This window comes from Nomascus leucogenys, chromosome 2 (genome assembly GCF_006542625.1).
Source record: "Nomascus leucogenys isolate Asia chromosome 2, Asia_NLE_v1, whole genome shotgun sequence".
In the NCBI taxonomy this organism is placed as follows: domain Eukaryota; kingdom Metazoa; phylum Chordata; class Mammalia; order Primates; family Hylobatidae; genus Nomascus; species Nomascus leucogenys.
In genome coordinates, this window is record NC_044382.1 from 140842878 (window position 1) to 140868272 (window position 25395).

The 25395-nt window shown below is 43.9% G+C and overlaps 1 protein-coding gene across 1 annotated transcript in view; it reads left to right on the forward strand.

Annotated features, from left to right (window-relative positions):
* HSPA4 (heat shock protein family A (Hsp70) member 4) overlaps positions 1-25395 on the forward strand; it is a 57875-nt gene that overhangs the window by 16105 nt on the left and 16375 nt on the right. The window contains exons 4-11 of the mRNA XM_030818846.1: positions 2580-2702; positions 8952-9051; positions 9717-9850; positions 12378-12622; positions 22445-22521; positions 24063-24214; positions 24713-24819; positions 25220-25353. Of these exons, the coding sequence (XP_030674706.1) occupies positions 2580-2702; positions 8952-9051; positions 9717-9850; positions 12378-12622; positions 22445-22521; positions 24063-24214; positions 24713-24819; positions 25220-25353 (1072 nt within the window). The remainder of the gene's footprint in view (positions 1-2579; positions 2703-8951; positions 9052-9716; positions 9851-12377; positions 12623-22444; positions 22522-24062; positions 24215-24712; positions 24820-25219; positions 25354-25395) is intronic.

Here is a 25395-nt window from a genome sequence, read left to right on the forward strand (position 1 = left end):
GGGTAGTGATGGTTTGAAATTAATACTGCCATTGCTGCTTGTTTTGCTCACTGATGCAGTGGGCTTTTTAGCATGATTTTAGGGAATGACTTCTGGAAGAGCAGGCAAAGGAATCACAGTTTTTTTTTGGTTTGTTTTTTTTTTTGAGATGGACTCTTGCCCTGTCACCCAGGGTTGCGGGCAATGGCGTGATTTTGGCTCACTGCCACCTCTGTCTCCTGGGTTCAAGCGATTCTCCTGCCTCAGCCTACCAAGTAGCTGGGATTACAGGCGCATGCCACCACGCCTGGGTAGTTTTTTGCATCTTTAGTAGAGACAGGGTTTCACTGTGTTGGCCAGGCTGGTCTCGAACTCCTGACCTTGTGATTTGCCCGCCTCGGCCTCCCAGAGTGCTGGGATTACAGGCGTGAGCCACCGCGCCTGGCAGGAATCACAGTTGTAAGTCACTAGCAGATAGATGGGCATACTTCTTGGAGATAGGTCTTAATTTAGAAAGAGATGTTCTTTTGGGGAAAAGTGAGTTTGATCTTTATCTCTGGTACATCTAGTGGAGTCTCTGTGAAGTATGCAGTGAACTGATCACAGAAAAGAGCTAAGAGGCTGGGAGATGGATAGGGTGGACACATTTGCCTTTCTTGCACTCAGAGGTAGTAAGAGGAATTCACTAGGCGGGGTGGGGGCGTGATTGGCTTTCCAGGCAGGTGAGTTTATGGAGAGATTTGGTTTTGGAGGCCAAGAATCAGGAGAACAGGCTGGAAAGCCAAGAGATGTTGAGAACCATGAGAAAAAGGTAATCTGCTGTTGCAGTGTAGCCGATAATTTAGTTGTATTTAGGAGTGAAAAATTGTGAAAACTAAAGAATGGTGACTTAAAATATCTGTGGTAATTAAGGACAGTTTGAATGGGATAGTAAAAGGTGAAGCTGAAGCACAGGAGAGAGAAAGGGGTTAAAAAGGGAGGTGAAGAAATGTGCAATACTTACTAGAAATAATAAATAAATAAAATAAATAGGATAGGTATTGTCAGATTTAGTCATAAGCATTGCAAGAACCAAAGGAGAAAAAGACTAGGAAGAAGATTTGGGAAACAAGTAGATGCAAGTCTGAAAGCGGTGGAATTGACCTCAGAATTAGGCAAATAGCAGGGAAGAAAGAGATAATTTAGAAAGGGCACCAGGAGGGATATTTCCCCATCTTTATCATGCAATAAAGTAAGAACTGTTCAATTCTAAACCGTAATAAATTGTGGTTGGGTTGGGGAGTGAGAAGGTGGCACGCAAGCTGAGTTAGGGCAGCAGCTAAAAGAAAAGAGCAACATGTTCTATTCTGGATTGTAATTGGGGAATATGGGCGTGTGGGATGGGTTGGTATTGTTTTAGGCAGTCTTTCAACATTTAAAATTCGTAACTGTTATCAAAGTTGCAGACTTTTATCTGGAATAGGGCTTTATCTTGAAGCTTTGTTCATTCATTATTGTTACTTACTTTAATTTTTTTTTTTTTTTTTTTGAGACAATCTCACTGTGTCGCCTAGGCGGGAGTGCAGTGGCATGATCTAGGTTTACTGCAACCTCCTCCTCCTGGGTTCAAGCAGTTCTCATGCTTCAGTCTCCCTAGTAGCTGGGATTGCAGGCATGGACCATCACGCCCAGCCAATTTTTTGTGTTTTTAGTAGAGATGGGGTTTCACCATGTTGGCCAGGCTGGTCTTGCAAGTGATTGGCCCACCTCAGCCTTCCAAAATGCTGGGACTGCAGGTGTGAGCCACTGCACCTAGCCCATCTTTTATTATTTAATTCAACCAGTATTTATTGTGCCAGGTCCTGTTCTAGGTGCTGGAGCTATGGCAGTGAACAATCAGACAAATGCATGTCCTCGTATTAGATTGAATCCTAATTGTGGAGATGGATAATAAACAGTAAACACATTAAAATACACATAGTATGTCAGACATTAAAATAGTTTCTACCAGCAGCCTCTTTATGGAGGGGCAGTGTGGGTCATGGTGAGCTACACTGATTTGTCTTTGCAAAGGAACTTTCCTTAAGATTTGTTGTTTTACACTGCTCATTCATCTGCAAGTATCGTGTTTGGTTGAAAGCTAAAATAGGCTAGGCATTGTGGCTCATGCCTGTAATCCCAGCACTTTGGGAGGCCGAGGCAAGAGGACTGCTTGAAGCCAGGAGTTTTGAGACCAGCATCGGCAACAAAGCAAGAACCCTGTCTCTACAAGAAAAAAAGAAATTAGCTAGGTATGGTGACATGTGCTTTTGCTCCCCGCTACTTGGGAGGCTGAGGCAGGAGGATTGCTTAAACCCAGGAAGTTAAGTCTCCAGTGAGCTGTGATCATGCCACTGCGCTCCAGAGAGAGAGAATGACAGAGAGACCCTACCTCCAAAAAAAAAAAAAAAAAAGAAGCTAAAAGTGACCTTCAAGGTATTACTTCAAAAACTAGCTTTTTTTTTTTTTTTTTTTCAATCCCCTCTTGAGATAATGTTGCTTTGATAATGGGAAGCATTGTTCATCTAGGACATGAAGAAAGAAATATAATAAGTCTAGGCCCCTGTGTTGTTTTCTTGCAGGTGACATATATGGAGGAAGAGCGAAATTTTACCACTGAGCAAGTTACTGCCATGCTTTTGTCCAAACTGAAGGAGACAGCCGAAAGTGTTCTTAAGAAGCCTGTAGTTGACTGTGTTGTTTCGGTGAGTTTGATCCATATACATTATTGGGAATTTGCATGAAGAAGCAGAGAGAAGAAAGCTGCTAATTTCAAGTAAAGTTGTTTTTTGTCTCAGGTTGTAATGGTTATTTAAAAAATTTGTCAGGCTGGGCGTGGTGGCTCACGTCTGTAATCCCAGCACTTTGGGAGGCCAAGGTGGGTGGATCACCTGAGGTCAGGAGTTCGAGACCAGCCTGGCCAACATGGTGAAACCCCATCTCTACTAAAAATACAAAAATTAGCTGGGCGTGGTGGTGGGCACCTGTAATCCCAGCTACTCGGGAGGCTGAGGTGGGAGAATCACTTCAACCCGGGAGGCTGAGGTTGTGGTGAGCTGAGATTGTGCCATTGCACTTCGGCCAGGGCGACAAGAGCAAAACTCTGTCTCAAAGAAAAAATTTTATGAAACTAGTCTTCATTTTCTTACTCTCTTCTGCTGCTTAGCTTTTGCTCAGGCCTCCTTTGTTATTCTGCCTATTTAAATCTCTTCTGTTCTTCAAGGTGCATTCATCTCAGCCTGCCCACTTCTTCCTGGATTTTTTTCATGGCCTAGCATAGCACAGGGTAGCCACTCATTTGTTGAATTAGTTGAATACCCCTAATTGTAAATGGCACTTGTTCTCTATTTGTATTTGCTGTTGGTATCTAGAGTTAAAGACAAAGGCAAGTGTTGGGCATGGTGGTTTAATCCCAGCATTGTGGGAGGCCAGGGCAGGAAGATCATTTGAGACTAGCCTGGGCAACACAATGAGATCCGTGTCTTCACCAAAAAAAAAAAAAAAAAAAAAATTAGCTGGGCATGGTAGTGCACACTGGTAGTCCCAGCTACTTGGGAGGCTGATTCGAGCCCAGGAGTTTGAGGCTGCAGTGAGCTGTGATCACACCACCGCATTCTAGCCTGGACAACAGACTGAGACCCTGTCTCAAAAAAATTATCCAAAACACAAAGACATGGCAGCAGTTGACTTTATCTTTTGCATATCCCTGTTAAGATGGAAGCCTGGCTACTGTAGCCTTGTGCTTTAGTATGGTGGAATCCTTAGGGACTGTTGAAATATGTGTGGTTACATTGGCTTTGCCACCGAATCTCCTCATTCTGCAATTGTTACCTGATACTTTAGTTTTGTGGCCTCTTTTGTCTTAATGTTGGTGCATTGATTGGCAAAGCAAGGACTGTTAGGTGGCTTTTTCACTCTAGAGTCTGTTGCTTGGCGGATTCCTTGGTCCTTGATTATCGTAAAGTAGAATTGACACTTGTCAGAAAGAATTGGATTATAGTTGTGTACACCATTCTGGGGATGGGCTTTATTCTTTATAGAAGAATGAAAATGCTGTGTTCCTTTAAAAAGCTCAGATTCAGTGACCTTGATTCCCCAGTGGCTGATAAACCAGATCCTGTATTTCTTAGATGTTTCCTACCTTTCCTCAGCTCTCCATTGGTCTCCCAGATTTGTTTCCCTTCCTCCATCTAGTGCCCCTAGCTTTGATCCTGCATAACACTCTGTGTGGGAGTAAAATTTATGTAAAATACTGGAATGCCTAAGTGTCTTTTCCAGTTTTGGGTATCAAGTTAAAAGGTGTTGAGTCATGTTTGGGCGGGGCCTCAAGATCACACTTGAGTTTTGGTAATTTGCTTAGGAGGGTTCACAGCCCCTAGCATATAGCTATTCTCATGCTAAGATTTATTGTAGTGAAGGAATACAAAGCAAAATCAACAAAGGGAAAAGGGCCGGCCGGCCGGCCGGCCTGCCTGCCTGCCTGCCTGCCTGCCTGCCTGCCTTCCTTCCTTCCTTCCTTCCTTCCTTCCTTTCTTTCTTTTTTTCCCTCTGTGGCCCAGGCTGCATGTGATCTACTCGGCTCGCTGCGGCCCCGCACCGCGGACTGCCTGGGACTGCCAGCGCTCGCCACCCTGCTTTTCCTCCTTTGGCTGCAGGCGCGAGTTCGCCATGTTGGCCACGCTGCTCTCCGGCTCCTGACCCCGAGTGCTCTGCCCGCCTTGGCCTCCCGAAGTGCTGGGACGGCTGGTGGAGTCTCGCTCACTCGGTGCTCCGTGTGGCCCGGGCTGGAGTGCAGTGGCGTGGTCTTGGCTCGTGGCAGCCTCCGCCTCTCAGCCGCCTGCCTTGGCCTACCAGGGTGCTGGGATTGCAGCCCCTGCCCGGCCGCCGCCCCTTTTGGGAGGTGAGGAGTGCCTCTGCCCGGCCAACCATCGTCTGGGAGGTAAGGAGCACCTCTGCCTGGCCGCCCTGTCTGGGAAGAAGTGAGGAGCGCCTCTGCCCGGCCCCCTGTCTGGGAAGGTGAGGAGCGCCTCTGCCCGGCCGCCCCGTCTGGGAAGAAGTGGGGAGCGCCTCTGCCCAGCCGCCCCGTCTGGGAAGTGAGGACCGCCTCTGCCCAGCCGCCCTGTCCGGGAAGAAGTGAGGAGCGCCTCTGCCCGGCCGCCCCGTCTGGGAAGAAGTGAGGAGCGCCTCTGCCCGCCTGCCCCGTCTGGGAAGAAGTGAGGAGCGCCTCTGCCTGGCCGCCCCATCTGGGAAGAAGTGAGGAGCTCCTCTGCCCGGCCGCCCCGTCTGGGAAGAAGTGAGGAGCTCCTCTGCCCGGCCGCCCGTCTGGGAAGAAGTGAGGAGCGCCTCTGCCCGGCCGCCTCGTCTGGGAAGTGAGGAGCGCCTCTGCCCGGCCTCCCCGTCCGGGAAGAAGTGAGGAGCACCTCTGCCCGGCCGCCCCGTCTGGGAAGAAGTGAGGAGCGCCTCTGCCCGGCCACCCATCGTCTGGGAAGTGAGGAGCGCTTCTGCCTGGCCACCCATCGTCTGGGAAGTGAGGAGCGCCTCTGCCCGGCCACCCATCGTCTGGGAAGTGAGGAGCGCTTCTGCCTGGCCACCCATCGTCTGGGAAGTGAGGAGCGCCTCTGCCCGGCCACCCATCGTCTGGGAAGTGAGGAGCGCCTCTGCCCGGCCAACCATTGTCTGGGAAGTGAGGAGCACCTCTGCGCGGCCGCCCCGTCTGGGAAGTGAGGAGCGCCTCTGCCCGGCCGACCCGTCTGGGAAGTGAGAAGTGCCTCTGCCCGGCCACCAATCATCTGGGAGGTGAGGGGAGCCTCTGCCTGGCCGCCCCGTCTGGGAAGTGAGGAGCGCCTCTGCCCGGCCACCCATCGTCTGGGAAGTGAGGAGCACCACTGCCCGGCCACCCCGTCTGGGAAGTGGGGAGCGCCTCTGCCGGGCTGCCCCATCTGGGAAGTGAGAAGCGCCATTGCCCGGCCACCCATCATCTGGGAAGTGAGGGGCGCCTCTGCGCGGCCACCCATCGTCTGGGAAGTGAGGAGCGCCTCTGCCCGGCCGCCCCGTCTGGGAAGTGAGGAGCGCCTCTGCCCGGCCACCCCGTCTGGGAAGTGAGGAGCGCCTCTGCCCGGCCCCCCATCATCTGGGAAGTGAGGAGCGCCTCTGCCCGGCCACCCATCGTCTGAGAAGTGAGGAGCGCCTCTGCCCGGCCACCCATGGTCTGGGAAGTGAGGAGCGCCTCTGCCCGGCCGCCCCGTCTGGGAAGAAGTGAGGAGCACCTCTGCCCGGCCGCCCTGTCTGGGAAGTGAGGAGCGCCTCTGCCCGGCCACCCATCGTCTGGGAAGTGAGGAGCGCCTCTGCCCGGCCACCCATCGTCTGGGAAGTGAGGAGCGCCTCTGCCCGGCCACCCATGTCTGGGAAGTGAGGAGCGCCTCTGCCCGGCCGCCCCGTCTGGGAAGTGAGGAGCGCCTCTGCCCGACGCCCCGTCTGGGAAGTGAGGAGCGCCTCTGCCCGGCCACCCATCGTCTGGGAAGTGAGAAGCGCCTCTGCCCGGCTACCCATCGTCTGGGAAGTGAGGAGCGCCTCTGCCCGGCCACCCATCGTCTGGGAAGTGAGGAGCGCCTCTGCACGGCCGCCCCGTCTGGAAAGTGAGGAGCGCCTCTGCCCGGCCACCCGTCATCTGGGAAGTGAGGAGCGCCTCTGCCCGGCCGCCCCGTCCGGGAAGTGAGGAGCGCCTCTGCCCGGCCGCCCCGTCCGGGAAGTGAGGAGCGCCTCTGCCCGGCGGCCCCTTCCGGGAAGTGAGGAGCGCCTCTGCCCGGCCGTCGGGAGTGAGGAGCGCCTCTGCCGGCCCCCGTCCGGGAGAGGTGAGGGGGGCGCCCGCGGGGGGGGGGCGCCGGGCCCCGTCCGGGAAGAGGTGAGGAGCGCCTCTGCCCGGCCGCCCCGTCCGGGAAGTGAGGAGCGCCTCTGCCCGGCGCCCCGTCCGGGAAGGTGAGGAGCGCCTCTGCCCGGCCGCCCCGTCCGGGAAGAGGTGAGGAGCGCCTCTGCCCGGCCGCCCCGTCCGGGAAGAGGTGAGGAGCGCCTCTGCCCGGCCGCCCCGTCCGGGAAGAGGTGAGGAGCGCCTCTGCCCGGCCACCCATCGTCTGGGAAGTGAGGAGCGCCTCTGCCCGGCCACCATCGTCTGGGGAGTGAGGAGCGCCTCTGCCCGCCCCTCTGCCCGGCCCGTGGCCCGCCGCCCCGTCTGGGAAGAAGTGAGGAGCGTCTCTGCCTGGCCGCCCCGTCCGGGAAGAAATGAGCAAGCGTCTACCCGGTCGCCCCGTCTGGGAAGTGAGGAGCGCCTCTGCCCTGCCGCCCCGTCTGGGAAGAAATGAGGAGCGTCTCTGCCTGGCCGCCCGGTCTGGGAAGTGAGGAGCGCCTCTGCCTGGCCGCCCCGTCTGGGATGTGGGGAGTGCCTCAGCCCGACCGCCCCGTCTGGGAGGTATACCACGGAGGCCAGAAGGAATCTGGGGGCTGGACGTGGTGGCTCACGCCTGTGGTCCCGGCACTCTGGGGGGCGGAGGCGGGTTGATCACTTCGGGCTAGGAGTTCGAGACCAGTCTGGCCAACATGGCGAAGCATATGAAAAATGCAACAGACAAACCAACCAACCAACTCAGTGACAACAGGGCAGGTCTATCCTGGAGTCATACTCTAACTTTTTCTATTTTCCTCCCTTTCTGATCCTTTATCCCACTTTCTTTTTCTTCCTCTTCCTTCTCCTTCTTCGTCAAATAGAGGATTGAGTTATTATCACTGATCCATATAAAGTCCCTCTCTCATTTATTTTGATTCCCACTCCCCATTTCTATTCCCCGTCTTCCCATGTGCCGCCTTCCTGGTATGTTTGATACGCGTCTTTTTGTTTGTATGTATTTTTAGAAAATGTTTAGTGTTTTTGTGTGCAAAAAAAATTAATAAAAAAAAAAATACAGCAGAAAAAAAAACAAAGGGAAAAGGCACATGAGGCAGATTCTGGAGGAAACCAGGCACAAGCTTCCCAGAGTCAGCATGTGCTTAACTCCAGCAACAGGTTGTAACAATACGGGTGAAATGTCCTCTACTACAGGAGTTCTGCCTGAACCTGGTCCAGGGATTTTGTTTGTTTGTTTGTTTGTTTTGGAGACTGAGTTTTGCTCTTGTTTCCGAGCTTGGAGTGCAGTGGCATGATCTTGGCTCACTGCAGCTTCCATCTCCCAGGTTCAAGCCTCAGCCTTTGGAGTAGCTGGGATTACAGGCATGTGCCACCACACTCAGCTAGTGGTTTTTTTTTTTTTTTTTTGTATTTTTTATAAAGATGGGGTTTCACCATGTTGGCCAGGCTGGTCTCAAACTCCTGACATCAGGTGATCCATCTGCCCCGGCCTCCCAAAGTGCTGGGATTACAAGCGTGAGCCACCACGCCTGGCTAGTTCACTGTTTTTATCAGGGGTCAGTCACATTGGTACCCTATACCTAGCATGAACCAAAATTCCAACTCCCAGAAGGAAAGCCGGTAGTCAGCACAAGCTACATGTTTATATAAACAGCTTAGGTACAGTGAACCACTCTTAATCATTTAGGGAAACTTTTTCTATTGATTTAGTGAACTGTTTGTGAATCAAGATCCTAGATGCCAGGCAAGGACCAACATGCAAGCAGGCGTTTTCTAAGGATAGCAGTTTCTGGCCTTTATATTAACTCTTCTCTGTGGTCACTACTTTAGCTGTTGGTATTTTGGTCTGCCATGTAATGAGTATATGTAAGGTAATGGTATGGCTATTTGTTTATCCTAATACTGCTTACTAAATGTTCTAACTTTTCCCTACTAGTTTGAAATATTTTCTTGATCATATACAGAATAAATTGCTGTAGGTATTTGATGGCGTTCCTGGATTTTACTAACTAAAATTAGAATCTATAATACAGTAAACATTCTTTTTTTTTTTTTGTAGGTTCCTTGTTTCTATACTGATGCAGAAAGACGATCAGTGATGGATGCAACACAGATCGCTGGTCTTAATTGCTTGCGATTAATGAATGAAACCACTGCAGGTAAGGAGGACCGTTGATTATTTTTTTGACTTGGTTAATCTTGAAGGTTGTGAAATTTTAAAACCCTAGGGTTTCTTGCCCTTTATTTTGCTTTCAGCACTGCTGCTCTTGCTTACCACCTGTGTTATGGTGTTTTTGGATACTGTGTCACTTGTGAAGAATTAATCTGACCAGTGCTTTTTGTGTACCTTTATAGCATGCATTTTGGTATTTAATCACATGCTTGTTGGGGAAGGAGCACACTTAGCGTGTGGAGCAGTGCTTTGGGTTAAAGACTGGTCTTCTCTTAGACTTGTGGACTGGTAGAGTCAGAGGAATGGGACATAAAGCAGCATCTCATGGACAGAGCATGTGGGGTGTTAACATAGCGTAGGGGTAGAAGAGATCCAGGAAAATATATTTGGAAAATGGGGGAAATGGCTTGGGGAAAATTGTGCCAAAGTCCATTGGCAACTGTAAGGAAGTCTAAGTGAATGTCAGTATTTAACTCTTGGAAGATAATCTTTTTCTTGAATAAATTACACAGTGCTTATAAAGAATTTGATTTCTAAAACATAACACATGTAGTTGCATTCGTTATATATAAAACCTCTTTTTTCCTGCTTAAATGAATTTTATTTACTTAGATGTTGTTATGTTTAATTTTTGTGTTTTTTCTTCTGTAGTTGCTCTTGCATATGGAATCTATAAGCAGGATCTTCCTGCCTTAGAAGAGAAACCAAGAAATGTAGTTTTTGTAGACATGGGCCACTCTGCTTATCAAGTTTCTGTATGTGCATTTAATAGAGGAAAACTGAAAGTAAGTATATGTTTTTTTTCCAAAAGACTGTGTTAGTAGTATGGTAATTATAAAATTTTGAGAGACAACAATTTTTTCTCATCTACAATATGGGAGAAACAATGCATACCTTACAGGGTTATTCAGAGGATTTTTTTTCTTTTCTTTTTTTTCTCTCTTTTTTTTTTTTTTGAGACAGAGTTTCGCTCTTGTTGCCCAGGGTGGAGTGCAATGGTGTGATCTTGGCTCACTGCAACCTCCACCTCCCAGGTTCAGGTGATTCTCCTGCCTCAGCCTCCCTAGTAGCTGGGATTACGGGCATGTGTCACCATGCCCGGCTAATTTTGTATTTTTAGTAGAGACAGGGTTTATGCATGTTGGTCAGGCTGGTCTCGAACTCAGGACCTGAGGTGATTTGCCTGCCTCGGCCTCCCAAAGTGCTGGGATTACAGGCGTGAGCCACCACGCCCAGCAGGAGGATTTTTTAACATGTAGTTCCTTGGTGAATTTTACACTGGGGATTGAGAGGGTGGTACAGGTGCTCTGTTCTCTTGCTTTTGAGGTTTTGAGTGTTCTGGAAAAGGGGTTTCTTTTGGATTCCAAAACAAACTGGACTAGGAATTATAGATTTCTGGAAAGCCAAAAGTTTAAGCAGTTTTGTACACACAGAAGTATAGAAGGCAAGGAGGGGCCAGAGGGTGATCTCTGTCATAGTTGAGTTTGCTGGTTTATGCTAGTTCCACCGTAGGGTATAAAATTCTCTGTCTAGATGATTTTATCTAGAATTTGGTGAAGAACCAAGGATTTCTCAAGTGTTTGCGTTAATTATTTGAATTGTATATTAAAATTCTTGGTGCCAAGGTCTAAATTCACCGCCTTGTACCCATTGGAGATTGGTGGAGAGGGATTACCCAAAACTAAATATTTGGTAATTTTGGAGGAATTTTGAGACTTTATTTGTTATGGTCTTGTTTCTTTGAAAAATAGACGTTTCCACTTTATTTTCTGGTTTATATTGTTTCTAGGTGGTTTTGTTTTTAAATAAAAGAAAGCGAATCTTTTAGATAATTGGGAAATGAGAGATTTGTGATTATGCTTTTTGATAGCTGTAAATGGTGGACCAAATGTAATTCTCAGTGTTTAAACTTTAATCACTAATAGAATTTCTAAGATCTATGCTATGCTTTCATCTTTTTAAACAGAAGACTCTGGTTATAATTTAGCCTGGCTTTGGCTCAGAATGATGTGTATTAGTAGCCATCTGCTTCTGTTTTTCTAAATTGTCCTTCAGTGTTACCTGTCACCTGTCAGTTTTCCAATCCTTTTGATTAGTTTTAAATTATAAAAATATTCATTACAAAAATCTCCCCAAATTGGAAAACATTTATGTGTAAAGAAAAGTCTGGGCAACATGGTAAAACCCTGTCTCTACAAAATTAGCTGGGTGTGGTGGTGCGCCTGTAGTCCCAGCTACCCTTCAGGCTGAGGTGGGGGAATCGCTTGAGCCTGGAGTTTGAGAACAGCCTGGGCAACATGGCGAAACCTCATCTCTGCAAAGAAAATATGAAAATTAGCTGGATGTGGTGATGTGTGCCTGTAGTCCTAGCTACTTGGGATGCTGGGGTGGGAGGATTGCTTGAGCCTGGATGGTCGAGGCTACAGTGAGCTGAGATTGTGCCACTGCAGTCCAGCCTGGGCAACAGAGTGAGACCCTGTATCAAAAAGAAAAAAGAAAAGTTATTTACAATCTTACCATTCTTAACAGCTTGGTGTGTTTCATTCTAGTTTTCTAAGAAAACAGAATTGGAGTCACTATATTTAGCTCTGTGTCCTGTCTTTTTTTTTTTTTTTTTTTTTTTTTTCAGTTAACATACTAAGAAAATTTCCCTCATGACGTTTAGCATTCTTTGAAGAGATTGTTTTTACTGGTTTTATTCCTTCATAAGGATGTCATCACTTACATAGCCTAACTTCTATTACTGAATCTAATTAGATCTAGTTTGCTTCTAATCTGTTAGAGATTTGGAAATGGGTAACCCAGGCTAATTAGACTTCCAGGTTAAATAGAAACACATTGCTGTGAGCTAAGGCTTTAAGGAGTCCTTTGGTAGTAAACTGCAGAGAGTTGAGCCTTTGGTATTACTCAGTTTTGTGATAGTGAGTAGACTAGAAGTATGTACGTGACATGTTAGTATATTTTACCTTGGACATGTCACTGCTAATGGGAGTCAGACTGGTACAGTGGGGAGGGCATGGACTTCGGAATTAAGGAGATTTGGCTTTGAATTCCACTTCTACCACTTACTAGCTTTGTGAACTGCAGTTTATCTCATCTGTCCAGGTCTGTAGCATTATCTGTAAATTGGGGATTATAGTGCCTATTTTTACAGTGTGGGGTAATAAGGATTAAATGATGTATACGTTGCTTTATTTTAACCTTAATGTAACCCTCCCTCTTTTTTTCTAAATAAACAACTTACCAGGCAAATATATATCATCTGTTTCAAAATCGATTGGTTGTTTGATTAATTCTCATTTTTTCCTTAAGGTTCTGGCCACTGCATTTGACACGACATTGGGAGGTAGAAAATTTGATGAAGTGTTAGTAAATCACTTCTGTGAAGAATTTGGGAAGAAATACAAGCTAGACATTAAGTCCAAAATCCGTGCGTTATTACGACTCTCTCAGGAGTGTGAGAAACTCAAGAAATTGATGAGTGCAAATGCTTCAGATCTCCCTTTGAGCATTGAATGTTTTATGAATGATGTTGATGTATCTGGAACTATGAATAGGTAAGTATATTAATATTTCGATGTTAAAGTGAAGAGTGAGTCTTCTCCACATACATTAACCTTTAATTGGCTAATTGTTAAAATCATCATGGGGGTTATATGATAATTTTGGTTCCGTTTAAAAAATTCGAAGCCATTCAGGACCCTGCTTTTTATATAAAGTTGGGTCTGGTTATTCTAATAATGTAGACTAATGTTTTTGTTCTGATTAATTGAATATTCCAATGTGTTGGTAGTTCTTTACGTATGCATTTGTTATACAAGAGATTTCAGTTTCCAAAAAATCAGGGCAAAGGGCTGTAATGCAGAATTGAATTTAATTTACCCAGTGATTAAGAAATTGTAATTTTTTTTTTTTGAAATGGAGGTTTTTGCTCTTTTGCCCAGGCTGGAGTGAAGTGGCACAATCTTGGCTCACTGCAACCTCTGCCCCCAGGTTCAAGCGATTCTCCTGCCTCAGCCTCCTGAGTAGCTGGGGTTGTAGGTGCCTGCCACCACGCCCAGCTAATTTTTGTATTTTTAGTACGGACGGGGTTTCGCCATGTTGGCCAGGCTGGTCTCGAACACCTGACCTCAGGTGATCCACTCACCTCAGCCCCCCAAAGTGTGAGGATTACAGGTGTGAGCCACCGTGCCCAGCCTGAAATTTTTCTTTTTGAAAGATTCGGATTCACTTGAGGGTGACAGCTCTTTTTGTATAGTGCTGTGGGAATTCTGGATAATTGACATTTCGGGGTTATCCTCAGAAACACCCAGAGTGTTATTGTTGCCTGGTTCGGTTGCTTGGATGATGGGAGTAAGATATTCTTTTGGCTGTGAACTCTACTGGTAGAATTCAGGCAAGACTAATGGTGTATTTGGAGACATGTGCCTGAGCTATCCGTAAAAAAATTGAAATGGTGTTTATTTTGCCTTGTATCCAAATTTTTAGTCACCTCACCCACTACTTGCAAGAGATGGCTTTCATTTTTGTTAAGCAGCAGTCTTGTGTGTGTGTATGTGTGTTCCATGAAGTCTGGAGGTAAGCCAATATGTTTCAGAAATTGTTAGTGAAATGTTACGTGTTTGTAAGAGCTAAGTAGATACTTATTAAGTAGTTTAAATTTTTTAAAAACTGAATTTGCCTGTGTGCTGTTGTTTAAAAATAGTTGTGGCCAGGTATGGTGGCTCACGCCTGTAATCCCAGCACTTTGGGAGGCCGAGGCGGGCGGATCACGAGGTCAGGAGATGGAGACCATCCTGGCTAACATGGTGAAACCCCTTCTCTACTAAAAATACAAAAAATTAGCCAGGCGTGGTGGCGGGTGCCTGTAGTCCCAGCTGCTGGGGAGGCTGAGGCAGGAGAATGGTGTGAACCTGGGAGGCGTAGCTTGCAGTGAGCCGAGATCGCACCACTGCACTCCAGCCTGGGCGACAGTGAGACTCTGTCTCAAAAAAAAAAGTTGTACTGTGATGGGGCGTGGTGGCTCACTCCTGTAATCCCAGCACTTTGGGAGGCAGGCGGATCACTTGAGGTTAGGAGTTTGAGACCAGCCTAGCCAACGTGGTGAAACTCTGTCTCTACTAAAAATACAAAAACTAGCTGGGTGTGATGGCAGGCGCCTGTAATCCCAGGTACTCGGGAGGCTGAGGCAGGAGAATCGCTTGAACTTGGGAGACGGAGGTTGCAGTGAGCTGAGATTGTGCCACTGTACTCTAGCTTGGGCAACAAACTGAGACACTGTCTCCAAAAAAAAAAAAAAAAAAGTTGTACTGTATTTACATCATCAGAATACATAGTTCTTATATGTTCTATATTATAGCCTTCATTTAGGGTGATTATTGTTGTTATTCTTTTGAGACAGGATCTTACTCTGTCACCTAGGCTGGAGTATAGTGGTGTGATCTTGGCTCACTGCACTCTCTGTGTCCTGGGCTCAAGTGATCCTCCTGCGTCAGTCTCCTGAGTAGCCGGGACTACAGGCACATGCCACCATGCCTGGCTAATTTTGGTATTTTTGTAGAGACTGGGTTTCACCATCTCGCCCAGGCTGGTCTTGAACTCCTGGACTCACGTGATCTACCTGCCTCAGCCCCCCAAAGTGCTGGGGTTACAGGCGTGAGATACCGTGCCTGGCCCCCTTCATTTAGTCTTTAACATTCACCTTCGTTTAAATCGATTAAACCAGATTATTTGACATTATATTTCTTTTAATTAATGGTTTCTTCACTTAAAAAAAACTTGAGGTGAAATTCACGTATCATAAAATTAAGCATTTTAAAGTAAACAATTCACTGGAATTTAGTACATTCACAGGGTTATGCAATGGCCACCTCTATGTAATGGAAAAACGTGTTCATCACCCCAGAATAAAACTTCATACCCAGTAGGTGATTATTTCCTGTTTCCCCGTACCTCTGGTCCCTGGTGATCAACAGCCTGTTTTCTGTTTCTGTGGATTTATTTATTCTGGATATTTCATATAAGTGGAATCATGTAATATGTGTCTGGCTTCTTTTGTTCTAATTTCTCAGTGTAATGTTTTTGAGGTTCATCCACATTCTGTATCAGTACTTAATTTGTTTTTTTGGGCGGATATTATTTTCTTGTATGGATATACCATATTTTATTCATCCATTCATTTGCTGATGGACATTTGGGTTTCTACTTTTTAGCTATTGTGAATAGTGCTGTGGACATTTGTGAACAAGTGCTTGTTTTCAGGTCTTTTGCTTATATACCTAGGAGTGCAATTGCTGGCTTATACAGCAATTCTATGTTTAACTTTTTGAGGAATCTCCAAACTGTATTTCTCAGTGATTACCCCACCAGCGCTGTACTGGGTTTCAGTTTCTCCACGTCTTTGTCAGCACTTATTTTCAATTTTTTGGATTATTTTAGTAGATTACTAGCAGCTTTGTGTTAATTCATCGTTTTGATGGTTGGAAGTGCATTCTCCTGCAGATTCCTAAGGGATAGCACATGTGAATAGTGTTCCTTAAGTTCTTGCATGTTGGTGACAGTTTGCCATGTTTGTACTTAAAAGTCACTTTAGCTGGATAGAACATTCTTAGCCTTTCTTTCCTTGTTGAGGATCTTAAATGCAGTAACAATCTATTTTCTTTTGGTGTATGACATTGCTGTCAAAGTGTGACAGCATAGTATTTAGATATTTGTCACTTGTTCTTTTTGCTTAGATGCCCAAATGTTTTTGATTTTTTTTTTTTTTGAAAGTCCATTTGGGTGTGGTGGCTCACACCTGTAAACCTAGCACTTTGGGATGTTGAGGCAGGTGGATGGCTTGAGCTCAGGGGTTTGAGACCAGCCTGGGCAACATGGCAAAACCTCGTCTCTACCAAAAATACAAAAAAATAGCCTGATGTGGTGGCGTTCGCTTGTCCTGGCTACTCGGGAGGCGGAGGTGGGAGGATCACATGAGCTTAGTAAGTTGAGGCTGCAGTGAACCATGATCGCGCCACATTGCACTCCAGCCAGGGTGATGAGAGTGAGACCCTGTCTCAAAAAAAAAAAAAAAAAAAACTCAATAATTTTACTACAGTATGTTTTGATGTTGGTTACTTTGCATCAGTTTTTTTCCAGTACACAGTGTGCCTTTTCAGTATGTAGTCTGACATTACAAATTAATTAAAATTTCTTAAGTTTTCTTGAATTATATTTTCTGGTATTCTGTTGTAATGCTGTGGTTTTCTCTTTTGGGAATTCCTACATAATTATGTTGGATCTTGCTTATCTTACATATTTTTTTTTTTTAGTTTGCCTGTTTTTTATATTTTCCATTTTTGGTCCAGTCCTTCATGGCATTGCTCTTGTGTACTGTTTAGTTTTCATTTCTGACATTTATTCTCATACTTCTAATTCTGTTCTAGGTCTTTCTAATGCTGATTTGTTCTTTCATTTCCTGTATCATTTTTATTGAGATATAATTCACGTACCATAAAACCTTACTATTTTAAAGTGCACAATTCCAAGGTTGTGCAACTGTGACCACTATTTAATTCTAGAAAGTTTTTGTCACCCCAAAAAGAAACCTTATACCCATTAGCATTTACTCTTCATACCCTAGGCAATTACCAATATGTTTTCTGTCTCTGTAGATTTGCCTGTTCTTTTTTTTGAGACAGAGTCTCAGTAGGTCACCCAGGCTGGAGTGTAGTGGTATGATCTTGGCTTGCTTCAACCTCCACCTCCCGAGTTTAAATGATTCTCATGTCTCAGCCTCCTGAGTAGCTGGAATTACAGGTGTGGGCCACCATGCCCAGTTAATTTTTGTATTTTTAGTAGAGATGGGGTTTTGCCATGTTGGCCAGGCTGGTCTTGAACTCCTGACCTTGAGTCATCCACCTGCCTCTGCCTTTCAAAGTGCAGGGATTATAAGTGTGAGTCCCTCTTTTGTTTTTGTGAAATATTTTAAAAATGTGGCTTAACTTTCTGAGATGTTTTCCCTCCCTCTTCTTTTGTGTTCACTGTGTTGTCCTGCTTAGTTTGGATTTTTTAATCAGTAGTTTTTCTTCAGTGAGTTCTTTTTTCTTTGAAGATAACTTTAGGTTGGGCCCAGTTTGCTGTGGTCCCTGAATACCTTATTTTAGGGCCTTTTATACTTGTTTTGGAGCATGCCAACCCCTGCTGATTTCAGCTGCTGTTTTCAATTTGGCCCTCTGAGTTAGGTTATTCTGGAGTTTTCAGGTCAATTATATGCCCTTTTGTTTACTTCTGTTTATTTTACACAGAGCTGATACTAAGCAGGAATTGTAGCTGTGGATGGTTTGTCTCTGCCTATATGTATTTTGAGGTTTGTGGGTATATTTCATTACCTAGTTTTGTTGTAGGATTGTTTAAGCCCAGGAGATGCAGGCTGCTGTGAACCACGATCGTGCCACTGCACTCCAGCCTGGGCGACAGAGGGAAAGCCTCTCAAAAACAAAACCAAAAAAATCCGCATCAAATTATCACATTATTCAGCAGTTGTATGTCTAGATACATATTCAAGAGAAATGGAAACACATGTCCACAGAAAAACACATATGTGAATGTTCATTGCACTACTCATAATAGACAAAAAGTGGAAACAACCCAAATGTTCATCAGCTGATCAAGTGGATAAATAAAACATGCTATGTCCATACATTGGGATATTTTTGGTACTTGAAAAAAATGTAATACAGATACATACTGAAACATGGGTGAACCTTCGAAAGTTCATGCTGCTGAAAGAAGTCACAAAAGGCCACATTTTGTATGATTCTGTTTATATGAAATGCCCAGAATTGGCAAATCTGTAGAGACAGAAAGTAGATTTAGTGGTTGCCTAGGGCTGTGGGAATTGAGGAAAGTAACGGTTAAGGGTGATGAAAATGTTCTTTTTTAGACTGAAAATGTTTTAAAATTGATTGTTGCGATGCTTGCACAACTCTGTATATATGAAGTCACTGAATTGTATACTTTAAAAATATTTTTGTACCAAAACCTCATGCCCAAAAGTCAATAATTACATAATTTATTTTTATTTTTTTAATTTATTTCTTTTTGAAACAAGTTCTCACTTTGTCATGCAGTCTGGAGTGCAGTGGTACGATCTCAGCTCACTGCAGCCTCACTCTTTCAGGTTCTAGAGATCCTCCCACCTCAGACCCCCAAGTAGATGGGAGTATAGGTGTTTACCGACACTGTCGCCTGGCTAATTTTTGTATTTTTTGTGGAGACAGGATTTTGCCATATTGCTCAGGCTGGTCTCAGATTCCTGAGCTCGGCCACCCTCCTCAGCCTCCCAAAGTGCTAGGATTACAGGTGTGAGCCACCTCACCCGGACGGGAATTATATACTTTCAATGGGTGAATTCTGTGGCATGTAAATTATATTGCAATAAAACTTTTTAAAAAGAAACTATCAAAAAACCTCTACTGTCCAGGTGTGGTGGCTCACGCCTGTAATCCCAGCATTTTGGGAGGCTGAGGTGGGTGGATCACCTGAGGTCAGGAGTTTGAGACCAGCCTGGCCAATATGGTGAAACCCCATCTCTACTAAAAATACAAAAATTAGCCGGGTGTGGTGGTGGGCGCCTGTAATCCCAACTACTTGGGAGGCTGAGGCAGGAGAATTGCTTGGACCCAGGAGGCGGAGGCTGTAGTGAGCCGAAGATAGTGCCACTGCACTCCAGCCTGGATGACAGAGCAAGACTCTGTCTCAAAAAAAAATACAAAAAAAAAAAAAAAAAAAATTAACCTGGGCTTGGCGTGCACCTGTAGTCCCAGCTACTCAGGAGGCTGAGGTGGGAGAATTGCTTGAATCTGGGAGGCAGAGGTAGCAGTGAGCTGAGATCGTGCCACTGCACTCCAGCCTGGGTGACAGAATGAGACTCCATCTCAAAAAAACAAATAAAACAAACAAAAAAAACTCTACCGCTGTAGCTATCTTCTTAAAATCTTTTCCTTTGCTTTTCACAATTTTGATTTCAGATAGTTTCAGACATGAACAAAGTTGGAAGAATTTTACAGTGAATGTCCTTATCCCACCACTTAGGTTCTACTGATAACATTTACTGTACTTGTTTTAGTACATATTTGTTCATATATCCTATAAAGCCATCAATTTTTAATTTATTATTATTTTTTTTTTTTGAGATGGAGTTTTGCTCTTGTTGCCCAGGCTGGAGTGCAATGGCGTGATTTTGGCTCACTGTAACCTCCGCCTCCCGGGTTCAAGCAATTCTCCTGCCTCAGCTTCCCAAGTAGCTGGGGTTACAGGCATGCACCACCATACCCAGCGAATTTTGTATTTTTTGTAGAGATGGCATTTCTCCGTGTTGGTCAGGCTAGTCTCCAACTCCCAGCCTCAGGTGATCCGCCCGCCTCAGCCTCCCAAAGTGCTGGGATTATAGGTGTGAGCCACTGCGTGGCCTGGCCTCAATTTTGTTTTTAGCATATCTCAAAGTAAATTGCATCTGTATACGTCTTACAGAAACTTAAATTGCGGCCATCTATAAATGTAGACTTCTCCCCAGATACTGAGTAAGGTTTGCCTATTAACCAGAATTCATTGTTTTTTGGATATATTTTTATATGACACACTCAGGTTTTAAGTGCTCATTTGCTGAGCTTCAGCATACACATATATCTTTGTAACTAATGCCTTTATTATGAAATAGACCATTATGTTGGAACGTTTCCTCAGGCTTCCATAACCACTGATGTGCTTTTTGTCTTTTTCAGTCCATAGATTAAATTTGCCAATTCTGTAACTTCTTGTAAGTGGAATCATGTAGTGTGTAGTTTTTTGTGTGAGGCATTTTTTAGTCAGCATAAAATTGAGATTCATTTGTTTGTTTCATGTGCCATTTGTTGTTCTTCTGTATTGCTAACTACTGTGCCATTGTAGGTTTGTTATTGATGGACAGTGACTCTTCAGCTTTTTTTTCTATTAGAAGTAAAACATTTTAAACTTCTAACATGTAAGATCTCTGGTTGCTACACATCTCACCAGTATTGATGTTAGCAGTCCTTAAGTTTTGCATGCTCTGGTGGGTGCATTCTATACTTTACTATTCTTTTTTTTTCTTTGAGACAGAGTTTCACTCTTTTTGTCCAGGCTGGAGTGCAATGTCCTGATCTCAGCTCACTGCAACTTCTGCCTTCCAGGTTCAAGCAATTCTCCTGCCTCAGTCTCCCAAATAGCTGGGATTATAGGCATGCACCACCACGTCTGACTAATTTTGTATTTTTGGTAGAGACGGGGTTTCCCCATGTTGGTCAGGCTGGTCTCAAACTCCCGACTTGAGGTGATCCACCTGCCTTGGCCTCCCAAAGTGCTGAGTTTACAGGCGTGAGCCACTGCACCCACCCTACTATTCTTTTTTATTGAGATGTAATTTAATAAAGTTACCCCCTTTTCCCCTTTTTTTTGGAGAAAGGATACCTATTGCCCAGGCTGGAGTGCAATGGGTTGATCAGGGCTCACTGTAGCCTCGACCTCCCAGGCCCAGGTGATCCTCCTGCCTCAGCTTCCTGGGTAGCTAAGACTACAGGTGTGCGCCACCATGCCTGGCTGATTTCTTGTATGTTTTGTAGAGATGAGGTTTTGCTGTGTTGTCCAGGCTGGTCTTGAACTCCTGGGCTCAAGCCGTAGCTTCATGATGTGTTGGGACTACAGGCGTGAGCCACTGCATCCAACTAGAAGTCACCCTTTTAACGTGTATACTCAGTGATTTAAAAAAAAAAAAAATTTTTTTTTTTTTTAGTATTTTTGTAGAGCTCAGCAGCCATCATTACAACTAAATTTTAGAATGTTTTCATTACTTCTTAAACCCTAAATGAGTGAGTAATCAGGCTGTGAAAAGACATTGAGAAACCTTAAATGCATATTGCCAAGTGAAAGAAGCCAATTTGAAAAATCTGCATACTGTAGGATTCCAACTATATGACATTTTGGAAAAGGCAAAACCATGCAGACGACCGGGTGCGATGGCTCATGCCTTTAATCTCAGCACTTTGGGAGGCCGAGGCGGGTGAATCACTTGAGGTCAGGAGTTCAAGACCAGCCTGACCAACATGGTGAAATCCCATCTCTACTAAAAAAAAAAAAAATACAAAATTAGCCGAGCGTGGTGGTGCACACCTGTAATCCCAGCTACTCAGGAGGCTGAGGCAGGAGAATTGCTTGAGCCTGGAAGGTGGAGGTTGCAGTGAGCTGGGATTGCACCACTGCACTCTAACCTGGGCAACAAGATTGAAACTCCATCTGAAAACCGTCCCGCCCCCCAAAAAAAAAAAACTATGCAGACAATAAAACAGTCAGTTACCTGGAGTTTGGAGCAGGGAGGGATGAATAGTTGGAGCACAGGGATGAATAGGGATGAATAGTTGGAGTACAGTGAAATTATTCTGTATGTTACTGAAGTGGTGAATACATTGTTAAAACTCATAAAACACTAATAGGAACTATCATTTGTCAGCATTGACTCATTAATTGTAACAAATATACCATACTAATGCAAGATGTTAATAGAGGAACTGGGCTGGGAGTGAGGAGGGGATGTATGGATATTGTTTATGTTCATTTCTCTGTAGACCTAAAACATCTAAAAATGTGTATTAATATAAAAGAAAGAGACATGGTTGTGCATGCCTGTTGACCCAGCTACTTGAGAGGCTAAGGTGGGAAAATGACCTGAGCCTGGGAGCTCACTGCTGAGGTTGCAGTGAGAGTGAGCCAAGATCGTGCCAGTGCACTCCATTGTGGGCAATAGAGTGAGACCCTGTCTCAAAAACAAACAAACAAAAAACAAACTCTGTACTCATTAGGTGTCCTTCCCATCTCTTCTTCCCTTTAGTCATTGGTAGCCACTCGTCTCCTTTCTCTGGATATACCTATTCTGAATATTTCACATAAATTTTTGTTTTTGTTTGAGTTCTTTAACCCAGCATAATGTTTTCATGTGTTGTAATATGTATTAGTTCCTCTTATTGTATTCATTTATTTGTATTGCTTTATACAGTTGATAGGCATCTGGGTTGTTTCGGCTGCTTGTGAACGTTGATATACCAGTTTTGTGTGTGAACATGTGTTTTCTGTTCTTTTGGCTATATACCTAGAATGGAATTGCTGAATCATATGCTAACTCTCTAACGTCTTGAGGAACTGCCAAACACTTTTCCCAAGTGGCTGCACCATTTTCATTTTCTATTACCTGGGAATGTATGAAGGATCCACTGTCTCCCACATTTTGCCAGCACTCGTTGTTACCTGTTTTTTATTATAGCCATCCATTCCACATAAAAGTGGCATGTGATTTAATGTACTGTGTTTTTTTGTTTGTTTGTTTTTTGTAGAGGCAAATTTCTGGAGATGTGCAATGATCTCTTAGCTAGAGTGGAGCCACCACTTCGTAGTGTTTTGGAACAAACCAGTAAGTATTTTTGTGATTGAATTTGTTTGCGTATCTCAGACTCTTTGGAAATTGTTATTTATTATCTTACTTTTGCAAGCAGTGATAGAAATTTTTATTGTATGAACTAGTTCAGTAGTATATATTAAACTTTTTTTCAATCTGTATCTTCCCCCTGCCCAAAGTAATCTTTTGAAATGTCTAGGGAAATCTAATAAAAGTTTCTCCAAGAAACTGGATTCAGACTGAAAGTTGGATATAAGCCTCACAATTATTTAATGGTGGTAAATATTGTCTTTTGCGATGCTGATATGGTAGTCTTACAAGCTTTTCTGTCAGTGAATTCTTGCCTAGCTGGATGAGAGCTACAGCAAAGGGGGAAGGTAGGATAACCACATACTTATTTAACAAGATGCTTTAATTTTGTCTCAGGCTAAAAGGTGACTGTTTGATTTAGGAATATATACTAATTTTCCTAAAATCTTTCTTTGACAAACCATTTACCTGGACTTCACTGTTGTGTTGATTGCTATTTCAGAGTGTTGAGATATACTGTCAGCTTGGCACAGGCTTTCCTCTTTAATTAGTGATGATGGCAAATGGGCTTATTTCCACACTGGGAAAGCCCATTTCTTTAAATAGCCCTTCCCAAGAAGTTATCAATGGTTGTTAGATAAAATGTGACCAGGAAATCAGGTGATATTAAGAAGTATTTTATGAGCAACAGCAGATTCTTGATACACACCTTCTTTCTGATACGAAGAAACTGTTCCTGTATTTTATTTTTTATTTTATTTTTATTTTTTGAGATGGGAGTTGTGCTCTGTCACCCAGGCTAGAGTGCAGTGGTTCAATCTCAGCTCAGTGCAACCTCCGCCTCCTGGGTTAAAGCAATTCTCCTGCCTTAGCCTCCTGAGTAGCTGGGATTACAGGCATGCGTCACTGCGTCTGGCTAATTTTTGTATTTTTAGTGGAGACGGGGTTTTACTATGTTGGTCAGGCTGGTTTTGAACTCCTGACCTCAGGTGATCCGCCCACTTCGGCCTTCTAAAGTACTGGGATTACAAGCATGAGCCACCATGCCTAGCCTCTACCCGTGTTTTAATGTGGACTATGTTTATGCCTTGGATTAGAACACTGGAGTAGCTGGATGTGATTCTTCTTTTTTTTCCTTTAATGTCAGGTCAGAGTAACTCAGTGCTTTGAGGCCCTTTTATTTTCCTGATGGCTAGTGTATTTGAATGTTTGGTCTGTTGATGTTTTAACACTTGTTTGTGTGAGATTGTGTAAGAAATTCAGGACTTGTACACTGCAGTACATTTGAGTATTCCTGGCCCTCACCTCCTAAATCCCGCTAGCTACCCTTCCCCCATTATTTTGAGAATTAAAACACCTACTTGTTTCCAGATGCCACATGCCTCTGTGAGTGTGCGCATGTGTATATGTGTTTGTGGAGGTGGGTGAGGGAGTGGAGGAGTTTCGTTATACATCTGAGTTATTTCATCATGGTACGATGTTACTGTCCTTTCATTAAAAAAATCTGTCTAATTCTTTAAAAATAGAGTTAAAGAAAGAAGATATTTATGCAGTGGAGATAGTTGGTGGTGCTACACGAATCCCAGCGGTAAAAGAGAAGATCAGCAAATTTTTTGGTAAAGAACTTAGTACAACATTAAATGCTGATGAAGCTGTCACTCGAGGCTGTGCATTGCAGGTGAATATTCTTTCCTTTGTAGGTAACCATTTATAAATCATTGTAACAAGATGGCAGTGGTTTATGTATCTAACAACCTGGGGTTAGCTCAGGGTGATTTCAAGGTGTTGAGATTCCAAAACCTTTGTTTTAAAATAGAGGTGATGTTCCTAAAAGTAACTGTACTCTATAGCACATAAGATGAATTAATTGACTAGAAACATAGGTAACTCTGAGCCTGAAGTTTGACTAGAAGTCTGGCCTGTTACCTATGTCTATATGAAATAGTGTACATCAATTAAATAAGGGTTGGGGTTAATAGAAAAATAAGGAATAGCTAGATTATATAGGTAATTGACATGATAGAAGTTTGTAAAACTGTTCAGACACCATTAAATTACTAATATAAATATTTTAAAAAGACCATTGATTTTCTGAAGTAATTTGTAGGTTTAGTGATATTATCCGTTTATAATGTCTATACTTGTTGAATGGAACTTTTGAAAATTATTATTCTAGTGCGCCATCTTATCGCCTGCTTTCAAAGTCAGAGAATTTTCTATCACTGATGTAGTACCATATCCAATATCTCTGAGATGGAATTCTCCAGCTGAAGAAGGGTCAAGGTATGATGTTTATTAATCATTTATATACCTAAAGTTAGTTGACTATTAGGTCTGAATAATATGTTACTCTTCATTTCAGTTACACAAATCTGTAACATTTTATCATAGTGCATGAAGGAAAGTGGTCATTTATTTTAGTCAGAATAAATTTGTGTCCTTAATTAGTTTCTCACACTTGATTCTGCTGAAATCATTGGTGCCTTTTATGCGCAGATTGACATATATTCCTTTTTTACTGACTTTATATATAAAGATTCTTGGGAACTCTTATAATCTGGAAATAATACCAATTGAAAGGAGAGAGAAACTAACTCTATACAATAATTACAATCCTAGAACACATGGGTAAAAGTGTTAGGAATATCCTGAATTTGTATTTTTGTCTTTTTCCTCCATTCAGTGACTGTGAAGTCTTTTCCAAAAATCATGCTGCTCCTTTCTCTAAAGTCCTTACATTTTATAGAAAGGAACCTTTCACTCTTGAGGCCTACTACAGCTCTCCTCAGGATTTGCCCTATCCAGATCCTGCTATAGGTAAGTAAAGAGTTGGGAATTTAAAAAAAAAAAAAAAAAAAA